This window comes from Alnus glutinosa, chromosome 1, assembly GCF_958979055.1.
Source record: "Alnus glutinosa chromosome 1, dhAlnGlut1.1, whole genome shotgun sequence".
Taxonomy (NCBI): Eukaryota; Viridiplantae; Streptophyta; class Magnoliopsida; order Fagales; family Betulaceae; genus Alnus; species Alnus glutinosa.
In genome coordinates, this window is record NC_084886.1 from 36,035,696 (window position 1) to 36,047,660 (window position 11,965).

Genomic DNA, 11,965 nt, shown 5'->3' on the forward strand with positions numbered 1-11,965 from the left:
CTTTTACATTTTTGCCAGTTACACAAGAAAACAACACTGCCAACTAAACCATCTACAAGACTACAACACCTGTTGCACAACATAAAATAATATATATATATATATATATATATATATTATAACTGGTTTCACATACCCTAAAACCGTTATCCGCTTAATGCGGATAGTGGTTTTTGCTAACCGCATTCGCATGTGTGGATAGCGGATGCGGACGGTTAATATCTGTCCGCATATATACCCCTAATAGAAACCCCAAATGGAGGAACTTGCTTGCCTTTGTTCCCTCAGATTTCTAAGTCCCTCGGATATTCATAGACAACCACAGTAATATAGTAGCAGGAACCAAATTACACCACAAGGATGGATGAAAAACCATCGTTTATCAATGCAGCTCCAATTTTAATTCATTACGTACCAACCTTGGTACATAATGTTACACATCTTTTGAAACAGCATCCCCATGTTAAATGCTTATAGTCGAATGCTTTTATTTTGACCACCTAAAAATTGTTTGAGAATCCAACCCAAAACCCTGCTCAAGAACCAATGCACGCTGAAACCTGATCAAGAAGGATCACCTGCAGTGAGATTCACACCAGAAGCCTCCAAGTCCCATTGAATGTCTATGCCGGATTTAGGATCCATTTTTTGGGACAAAATTCCTGCATTCAATCATGTACCACTGGAAGCATCGGCAGTGTCAGCAGCCTTTTTCTCTTTCTGTTTCTCCCTTTTTTTCTTGTTTCGCGATGCATTCTTTCCCATTGCTCTAAATTAATCAACAAATTGATCAGCAGTTCATCATGGAATCAGCTTTATAAAAATCCAAACTATGAACATAAAGAACAAATGAACAGATGAGGGTACTTACTCTTTAGGACTCTCCCCAAACAGCTGCCATTACAAAATCATCAAATCATCATAACCTCATAAAGCAATTAATACAATCCAACTGAAACTCAAAGCAATTGGAAACTTGTTTTAATTTCAGCAAATACAAATCAACTCATCTCACTTATTATAAACAAGAAGATAGAACAATTATAATTGCATGCGGTCTATGAACACAGAAAAATTTGGTCTGAGCACAAATGCCAAACGCATCTAAATGATGGGTCTGGCCATTGATTTTTTTTTTTTTTTTTTTTTTTTTTTAAATGATAAAGAAACCAGATCTAGATCATTTATACCTCTGCCTGAACAGCAGCCGCATTCTTAGCATGCGGTGGGCGATATGCTGCAGGTTTTTGTGCAGGAGGGTTGTTGGAGGTGGTTTTTGTGGAAGCCTGGGAAGCTTTTGACCCTTGTCCTGAAAATAGTCCAGACTCTTCAGTCAAAAAATAAAAAAGCATACAAGTGATCAATCCAGGAACGAATAAATATTCGAAATACTAACTATGAGACAGAACCTTGTGGTTTGGTTTCTTCGACCTTTAAGGAGTCAATAGACTTGATGAGTTCAACAATTTCACCATACCTATCAGGTGAGACTGGTTTCCAATCAGCCTGTGCAGAGATTTCTTAAAAAATCAAAGCGAATAAGCTAAGCTGATATAAGAACATTTAAAGAAGGGTCACGATGAACACCGACCTGGTACAACTTGTCAAACATCTTCTTGAAGTATAAGGATCCGTTGTAGTGGAAAATTTTAATCCTTCAATAAGAACAGGAAAATCGCAAAATGATTCATCTAGAATAAGTTTCCCAGGAACAAATCATCAGACTGAATCCCATCCTCATTATGGTATTGAATATATAAAAACCATCAAAATATAGCATGGGAAAAATCTAAATATCCTAAGACTTCCATTTGATGCTTTTCAAGTATAAATAATACAAAGTTTCCTTTCAAATCACAAAAGGACTTCTTTTCTACATACTATCAAAATACTTGGAACTTATGCTTAGGTGCTGAGTCACACTTGTAGTTTAAGCATAAATTGGAACCAAATAACATTACAAAATTTGAAACCGTAATCAATAAGCGAAGATATTCCCATCGGTGTAATATTAAGTCATGAGCCTCAAAAAATCCCACCAAATGGAACAATTTAACTGAGATAAGGTGGGCCATCTGAATGATCTTTAACATCAAGGACAGAATTTTGCGCCCATGGGTGGGCAAATACTTGGTTTGGGATGATGGTAAGGTGAATAAAAATTTACTTGGCAAAAGGTATTCAATCAATCAAAGTGGGATTTAAGCCTACAAAAACTGTTCTAAGCACACATGTGGAAATGGCTTAGTACACACCGTTGACATGCACCAACTACCTACTTACACTCTTCCAACCGCACAAAATGCCAAAATATAAGGATTAACCTACCCATTGTCAACTTGTAGTCTTGGAGCTGTTGTTGCAGTCATGAAATAGCGTCCATCTGAGGACCATTCACTTGTCACAGACCATTCAGCCTTAGTTGTTCCAAGCTGCTTCTTCTCTACATAGTCCCAAAATGCCTATAGGGTATAAATGAACCCCAGATATGAGAAGCAGTATATGTTGGTTCGATGAGGAAGCTATGACATTTGCAGAAGCAACTTTCTTAATTTTCAACCTCTTTTTCCTTCAATTTTTCAATTAGGAAAAACCTAATTCAAAGAGTGGGGAAAAAGCTGGAAAGGCTCCACAGAGTGGGAAAAGAGCAAGACAGACACAGGAAAAGAAAGAAGGAGCATCTAAAATAACATACCATATCACCAGGCAAGTTACCGAAACCTGCCAAACATAGAACTACAAAACAAGAGAATTAAGGCCACAAATGTAAAAAGATATATATAGTCAAAGCATTTTTTTTTTTTTAACCAAAAAAGAATATATGAATTTACTTTTCTGAAGAAGTATGATATCAATTTTTTTTTGAACTGACTTATCCAAAAAAATAAAATAAAAAATGGAGGATACATTTCCCTTTTGGGTTCCACCGGATAGTATTGTATGGGCCTGTTCCAAGCTCAAGTAGAGGATTACACTTCTTGTCGAACACAGTTGCTCTAGCGGGCATAACTAAAATTAGTTAAGGAGAAGTGCAATAATCCAACCATTGCAAAAGAAGATCCAAAACAGGTTGCAAGCAGGACATATGGATGCAAAATCATCCACATTTCATTTTCAAAATCCACTAAAATTACAATCAAACCTATGCAAAGCAATAATAAGCATTCAAAATAGAGAAAAAGGAAAATCTTTCCCAAAATTCAAAAACCTTGGTACATCACAATTGACACTAGAGAATCATTAACACATGCTCAGTGATTGAGGATCCACTAGTATAGGAGCCCCACTTCGAGTATTATCTTTGTCCCATCGGACTTTTAAAAAAGAAGTGACCATAATGAACTACAACTAAGAAGTCAAAAACTAAAAATCCAGTGTTTTCTCAATACACAGATTTAGGAATTGATTTGTCCAACCAGGAATCTTTTTAGAAAATCTGAATAAAAAATTCTGAACCAGAATATGACCACTAAACATCTTGAACCAGCCCCGTATATAGATGTGTATGAAATATATTCCAGAAAGTCAGGATATTGTCCCTAGGTTGCACTTATTATCCTAATAACACAAGTCACCATTAGAAACCACTGCTTATTTGGGCAGTTGTCTCCCTGAAATATGTAATGCAACAGATAAAAAGGATACATCCATAAACAACTGCAAATTCTGAACCAGAATATGACCACTGAACCTCATGAACAGGCCCCTCTTTACCTGCCAGTTTATTCAACAATCAGTTGCTCGTCACAGGCAGGTAACACCAATATTTGATTTACAATAAAAATTTAGAACATACGAAGAGACACGACTCCTTCATAGGTCCCGTCTGTTGTCAAGTAGATTAATTTTGATTCTCCATAGTAACTTTGGTTGGTTTTATCAACATCAGACTGCACCACAACCAGAAGCCCAGTAGAGCCATGATTCCAATTCAATTGCACTGTTGAACATCGGAAAAAACTCCGACGAGCAATAGGTTGACTCTGTGAATCTTTTCCACAAGCAAATATCTGGACACTGGCAGGAACCCCCTACATAGGTAGAATGTTCAGCATCAGAACAAACTAATAATGAACGAAACCTTGAATATGAAAGTTGAATATCAGTCGTATTTCTAGATGTCTGTATGTTAGCAGAAAACGAATTCATGTCTCTAGCCTAAATGGACGCTAGGTCACCCATGAACCTCCAACCACTGCATATGTTGACAAATTAATCAAACAAATTCGTAACTGAGTATGATACTTCCCAAGTAGGTAACATAATTACATATGATTGATAGCATGAATCAAATGAATTTAATTCCAATATTTTCTGCATTTTCAAAGATTCCACCAATTTTGACATTCTCTTTCACAAAATTTCAAAATAAACAACTCAACCAAGCCTTAACCCCAAATACATGGGTCTGGCAAGCAATCGGGTATTATCTCAATTTCTGTTGTGACGAAGAGAGACAGAAGTAAAAAAAAATTCTATGGTAACTAAAATTGAAGAGAAATAAAAATGGAAAACTCTAGTCTGCAACAAAGTTGCCCAGAACGTGGTATGTTTGGGCTTGCTGCATGTGTATGGGGAACATGAAAGGTTCCTAAACCTGCTATGCATTATGTTCGGGCTAGACTTCATTGATATGCTATTTGAGGTTGTGGTTTGCATCATAAAGCTTATTTGGCTTGCTTTGGCATGATTTGTACATATAGCATACCTATATACAGCCATATGAACAGAATCTTATGTACCTACATTCATATATATTTATAAACACGTAAAATTTATTGGTAACATGTCCCTCTTTTCTCCTTATCTTCAACATATAATACAACCTATGTAATGAAGTTTTTCTTATAAGAAATAGAAATTCATTAAAAAGAGAAAGGGCAATACCCAAGTACACAGGAAGTATACAAGAAAAACACCTAACCAAAAACTTATGTAATGAAGTTTTTAGCCAAATATCCCTTTTTTATTCAAAAGGATTAACAAACATAGTACATTGAGGTAGCTATTTTTAAAGAATTGGAACGTCAAAGTACCATAAATCGGGATGCATGATCTGGTCCAGGATTTGTAGAGTGGGCAAGGGGATCCAGTAAGTCTGGTCTGCAACCCACATCTATGGGATATGCAGAACGTTCTACACTTGGGACACAATTAAACAGCACCCAACATTCCCATGTAATTCTAAGCTATCACTTCTTATATCAAAAACACAAACCAGTCCCCAAAATCAGCCGGGGCCTGTGGAGCACAAACCTTAGATTCTGGAACAAATGCTGCCACGTGGGACCCAGGGGCTTTAGAAAGCTCAATTGCAGCCACTCCAGGAACTCTTATCCGATGGACAACTCCTTTGGAGAAATCCCCAGCATCAAAAAATTGGATCTCATTAGTTGCTAGCCGACATGCAACAGCTTCATCAAAGCTAAACTGAATTGAGGGCCTAGGCAGAACAACCAACAATTAAAAAAACAAAAAACAAAACAAAAACAAAAAGAACCTGAATTAAAACATGCATAAACCTCTGTTTTTCCATGAAATTGAACTTAAATTCTCTCTTAGGCATGATATTATAATCAACTTGTATACTACAAATTTTTTACGAGGAAAGTGTCAAAACTAGTAAAAAATTCTCAAATTTACCAAAATACGAGGCCTTGAAAATTACTAGACATACCATGTGACTTTTGTCATGTTCTTTTGGAATTGATGATAGACAGCATCACCAGTCTCCGTCTTCCATAAGATCACATTTTTTTCCTGTGGTGTTGAAGCTTTTTGAAAGGTTTGAAGAAAATTACCACATGGGGACAAGGAAGCTGCAGCTAGATTGGGGAGTTGAAAAGATCTGATTTCTTTGGAGCTGCTGCAATCATATATGCTAATCACATTGTCAGATTTCATCACCATGAGTCTGGATCCGTCTTCACTGAACTTTGAATTTGAGCAAGGAACCTTTTCAATCTTTATACCAGGTTGACCATTGCTGAATGGGGGCCCATTCCAGAGTGAGAACCCTTCTGGTCCCCGAACTGCGAGAGAAAGAAAAATAAGAGAGATATAATATACAGCTGATAATACAGAAAACTACAATTAGGTACCTAAGATCTCCAAAGATGGTGAGGGGTCAATGGCAGCCATAGCTGGCTGACAGGGGTATATGTGAAGGAGAGGCTACCCTGTTGACAAAATGACTGCAAAAGACATTGTTAGGAACAAATCTTTTCAAGAACAATTTTGATTCAGCAAGATACTACAAGAAAGCTTGCCACCGAAGTACTTAAGCCCACAAACAATAGCTAGATAAATTAGAATGCCTTTAAATTCATGAGCATTATTCGGTGAAGGGATTATTCTTTCTTTAAACTTTTATCCTAGGGCTAAAACTCATTACTTTTTCGTGAACTATTGCCATCTCCGAGCTTCAAAGACATATGATGCAACTTCTCTCAAGTAAAAGTGTAGTGTCTCAAACAGCATAAGTGACTCATTTCCCCACTGTAAAATCTAGATTGATAAGTATGCATTAAGATTTATGCCATCGTTTGTTTGGTTTCTTTTTGTTTTACCCCCACTATAATCTAAATACCTTCTCAATTATCTGATGAGCACAATTTTGCATAAAACGAACATAGAAAAACATAGCATCAGACAAGTAACTTACATTCACAAACAACAAGGAAGCAGATATACCTGTTGGGATTCAATGTTTATTACTTGTAAAATCACACGGCAACTGCCATTGCTATCTCTCCGCTACTCATAGATTAATTGATATAATTTTAATTAATAAAAAAGCAAACAAAGAACTGTGCCAAAAGGCTTCAATGGTCTCACTTTTGAGCTTCTCAATCCTCATGTACTACAAATGATGTCTAATATTCAAACTTTTTAGTCGTTTTTCTTTTCGTACGTTTTCTCGGCAACCAAACGGAGCTTAATCATTTGAGGTTGAACATCGAGGGTTTAGAGAGAGAGAGAGAGAGAGAGAGAGAGAGTTACCGGGTCGGAGGATGTAGCCGGAGAAAGTGTCGCCCAAATCGAAGCGATCTGCGAATTGGGCGTGCCGTGTTCGGGTAAGCGGAACTATAAATGGGCGGTCTATGGTTAAATTTATAAACGGATTGGGCTTCAAACCTGGAAAGAAGTTGAGCCCAAGGCAGCCCAGTAAATAGTGAGCAACCCACACAAAGAAAAGAAAGAGGTTGACATTCACACGCATTTTTTTTAAAAAAAAATACGTTTTTGCCCCCAATGGTTTAAAGACTTTATTTTTTGCTCTATATGGTTCATTTCGTATAGTAGATAGTACATCGTTTATGGCTAAAGATGAAGATGGTACATCTGCTTAAAAATTAACGAAAGTCCACGTCAACACCTCTAAGATTAGATAATAGAGAGAGGGACAATAGCGTTGGCTTAAGTTTTAGGATTAGAGAATAGACTAAAAATTCAATAGACCGAGTCTTTGTTTTTACTTTTGTATTTAAAAAAAAAATGTAATTATCTTTTTTCCTCATGAACTACCAGCCTCTATTAATATGTTCCCAAGAACTGATAATATCACCACTTGACCGCATCGAACTACCATTTACTTACCAAAACCCATATTCCGTCAGTCAACCTCGTTAAAAAACTTGAAATGACTCAAATATCCTAACTTCATAAGCAAAATTTACATATAATACCTTTAAAATTAAACAAATAAAAAATAATTTTTAAAAAAAGAAGAAGAAGAAGATAGGGGGTGGCCGCGTGCCCACCCCGACTTGCATCTGGGGTGGCTCGCAGGCCACCCCCCTCCCCAATGGTAGCCACCCCATTTATTTTCTTTTTTCTTTTTTCTTTTTTTTTTTTTTTTAAAAATAGAAGTTTTAAATTTTTTAAGATTTGATATTTTTCATATATTTGTATTTTTAGGTTTTATATTTTTTATTAAATTATTTTTTGGGGGCATTTCTATTTTTAAACGAAATTTAACGTCTAAAAATAGATTATTTCATTCAATTATCGAGATTCCTTTAGGGTGGGGAGTTTTGGTAAGTAAATGATAGTTCAATTCGGTCGAGTGGTAAGAATGTCAGTTCGTGAGAGCATATTGACAAAGACTGGTAGTTCATGGGGGAAAAGGTAATTACCAAAAAAGAAGAAGAAGAAAGATACGACACACCCGCGGGTTAAGCGGGTTGACCCGTTAGTGATACGTTTGATTATACGTGTCAAAGGAGTTGACCCATTTTATGACCCAAACCCGTTTGTGCCAAACCCTAACCCTATAACTTTATTTTGGATTTGCAAGTCGTGTAAAAAATTGACAATCTAATAAATTCCTCATTCTCCATGCTGCTCTTTTGTATTTTTCCTCCAAACATACTCCATGTATCTTTGGCAGCTGGACAACTTCACAATATGTGCCCTGTTTGTGACGTCCCACATCGCCTGGGAATGAGGATGTGCTTATATGTATAAATGCACCCTTTATGACACAACGCGTTGTAAAGCCGTGATGGTCATGAACCTATCGAAGCACGCTCCCACCATCTCAGGCTGGGCAATGGCTCTGATACCATTTGTAACGATCCACCCTCAATGACACAATACTGTCCGCTTTTGGCTCCCCATACCAGACTTCCCAGGAGGTCACCCATCCTGGGATTTTATGACACAACGCGTTGTAAAGCCGTGATGGTCATGAACCTATCAGAACTTCGTAGTTAAGCGAGCTGCTGCGGGAGCAATCCCAGGATGGGTGACCTCCTGGGAAGTCTGGTATGGGGAGCCAAAAGCGGACAATATTGTGTCATTGAGGGTGGATCGTTACAAATGGTATCAGAGCCATTGCCCAGCCTGAGATGGTGGGAGCGTGCTTCTGCGGGAGCAATCCCAGGATCGGTGACCTCCTGGGAAGTCTGGTATGGGGAGCCAAAAGCGGAAGCGGACAGTATTGTGTCATTGGGGGTGGATCTTTAGAAATGGTATCAGAGCCATTGCCCAGCCTGAGATGGTGGGAGCGTGCTTCTGCGGGAGCAATCCCAGGATGGGTAACCTCCTGGGAAGTCTAGTATGGGGAGCCAAAAGCGGACAATATTGTGTCATTGAGAGTGGGTTGTTACAAATGGTATCAAAGCCATTGCCCAGCTTGAGATGGTGGGAGCGTGCAGAAGCCCAGTGAGGGACGCCAGCAGGGACGCTGGGTCCAAAGAGGGAGTGATTGTGACGTCCCACATCGCCTGGGAATGAGGATGTGCTTATATGTATAAATGCACCCTTTATGACACAACGCGTTGTAAAGCCGTGATGGTCATGAACCTATCAGAACTCCGTAGTTAAGTGAGCCGTTGCGAGAGCAATCCCAGGATGAGTGACCTCCTGGGAAGTCTGATATGGGGAGCCAAAAGCGGACAGTATTGTGTCCTTGGGGGTGGATCATTACAAATGGTATCAGAGCCATTGCCCAGCCTGAGATGGTGGGAGCGTGCTTCTACGGGAGCAATCCCAGGATGGGTGACCTCCTGGGAAGTCTGGTATGGGGAGCCAAAAGCAGACAATATTATGTCATTGAGGGTAGGTTGTTACACTGTTGTTTCCACTACTACTCCACAAATAAGTCATAACGGGTCATCTACAAGTTTCCTTTTCATCAAATTTGCTTTTGTAGTTAAAGCATTCTTGAAGGCTTCCACATAAATATTTTCATTACATTTGTAACTGTCATTCTCCATATTATTTTTCATACATTGCTTTGGTTTTTTTGCATAAGAGCATTCCCATGTATTATTCGTTGCGAGCGTCTTTTCTAAGTGGTAGGCACTTCTCATTGTAAAATCTTTGTTCCCTGTATAACGCCAAATTTGTTAATCTCTACCGTTGAAGGAACTGATAATAAGAATATGACAAATATCTCTTGCCTCACCCTCCCCAAATGCTTCTTTGATCAAAGGGACATTCCAACTCCTAATATCCTTATCAATAATATTCGCTACTACAACATCATCACTAGGCCCCCGGCTTGGCGAATGTATAAAGAATATTGTAGGGTTAGGGAGCTATATTTCCTACCATATATTAATGTTTTCGTCATTTCCAACCCTCCACAAAAGTCCCTTCTTTAATAACTCTCTGGCCTTCCATAGACTACGCTAGAAATAAGAGAGTCCATTACCCAATTTCGCATCAAAGATGTTAAAGTGTCCTTCATCACCAAGAGATATATGACCTGGAGTCTTTAAAACCATGAACACCCCTCCTCTCTCAAGGTATCTTTTGAGAGTGATAAGGCTCATGAACTTTTATATGGTATCAGAGCAGGTTCCTTGGATGATGATGGACACTTTAACATGCCCCCTCGTGTGGCAACTTTTGGCCAAACACGTGTTGATCAGAATTGGTTCCTTGGACAGTGATGGGCCTTTCCCTCCCGATGTTGGACACGTGTTTGGCCAAAAGTTGCCACACGTGAGAGGGTGTGTTAAAGTGTCCACATCGCCAAGAGATACATGACCTGGGCACTTTATAAGCCATGGACACCCCTTCTCTCTCAATGCGTCTTTTGAGAGTGAGTAAGGCCAGTTGACTTTTATTGGTATCAGAGCTGTTACAACCAAAGCTAAACTCTCGATCCTCCATGGCTTCCTCTAGCAACACCCAAACCAACACTGTCTTCTCTCTTGCCAGTCCCACTCCAACAGTTCAAGTTAAGCTTGACAACCACAACTATCCAAGTTGGTTGTCTCAGTTCATGCCAATCCTTCGCAGTCATGAATTCACGAGCATAGTTGACGGTTCAGAGCCTTGCCCTCCAAAGTATGTTTCTAATGCTGAAGGTAAGGAAACACTAAATCCAAAATATATCAATTGGACAAAGAAGGATGAATGTCTTCTTAGCATGATCCTTGTAACTCTGTCTGAAAACGTGTTGTCCACTATGTTTGGACTTAACACATCTCATGAAGCTTGGGTTTCCCTAGCAAACCGATTTGCCTCACAATCCAAGTCTCAGATTACCCAGTTGAAAAGACAACTCCAAACTATTCGCCAAGACACTAAAACCTGTGCTAGATACCTCCAACTTGCCAAAGGGTTTGTTGACCAATTGGCCATTGTTGGTAACCTTATTGATGATGCAGATTTGATTTCCTTTTTCATTGGTGGTTTGAATCCTTCCTTTAACCCCCTTTATTACCTCATATTCCCTTGCTACCCATGATAAAATTTTGAAGTTTGATGATTTTCGTGATGAATTACTCAACCATGAAACTCTCTTATAGCAGCAAACAAGTGCTGCAAATTCTGCAACATTTGCTCTATTTTCTAACAAACCTGCAAAAGATCGCAATGTTGGAAATTGGCAGCACAAAAAACAAGACTCCACAGCATATGAAGTTCTCACCAAGGGCACCTCAACTGAACTTTTCTCCACGACAGCACTCATATTCCACGGCTTCAAAATCCAACAATTTTTATCCTAGGCAACAACACTCATACACTCAAGATTTGAGCCACTCCAACTCTCCCATGCAGATGTCCCGCACAAGTAGATTGAATTTGGTCTAAAAAAGGCAACCCCTTTCCTTGCAGCAGCAACAGGCCACCATTTCAAATATATGGAAAAACCAGTCACCTAGCATTGGACTATTTCCACCATATGGATGGCACCCACCACCTCAGTTGGCAGCAATGGTTGCTCAAACCAATGCCACAATTGAAGATCAGCCATGGAACGCCGATAGTGGGGCTAATGCCCACATAACCAATAACCTAGAAAACTTGAGCACTCAACAACCCTTCCAGGCTGATGGCGCGATTGCTGTTGGTAATGGTGCTGGGCTCCTCATTAAAAATACTGGTTTTTCTACACTTCATTCTTCATTTAACTCCACTTTTCACCTTACACAAGTTCTTCTCTGCCCACAAGCCATTGCAAATCTTTTATTTATTTAGCGTTTTGCATTGATAATGATTGTTA

At 38.9% G+C, this 11,965-nt stretch overlaps 1 protein-coding gene across 2 annotated transcripts; it reads right to left on the minus strand.

The window, feature by feature from the left end:
• Window positions 1-287: 287 nt before the first annotated feature.
• LOC133879545 (eukaryotic translation initiation factor 2A) lies at window positions 288-7,140 on the minus strand. 2 transcript variants are annotated; one of them, XM_062318152.1, is made up of 14 exons: window positions 7,003-7,140; window positions 6,102-6,194; window positions 5,678-6,032; window positions 5,257-5,443; window positions 3,797-4,031; window positions 3,646-3,714; window positions 2,908-3,009; window positions 2,696-2,736; window positions 2,329-2,462; window positions 1,592-1,655; window positions 1,410-1,506; window positions 1,191-1,309; window positions 872-894; window positions 288-769 (listed from the first exon to the last, which is right to left on the minus strand). In XM_062318152.1, exons 2-14 carry the CDS (start codon window positions 6,139-6,141, stop codon window positions 673-675), a joined length of 1,563 nt encoding a protein of 520 aa, XP_062174136.1. In that variant the 5' UTR covers window positions 6,142-6,194; window positions 7,003-7,140; the 3' UTR covers window positions 288-672. The 2 variants fall into 2 exon arrangements, with proteins under 2 accessions (XP_062174136.1, XP_062174145.1); XM_062318161.1 differs by having other exon boundaries at window positions 714-769; window positions 872-952.
• Window positions 7,141-11,965: the final 4,825 nt, after the last annotated feature.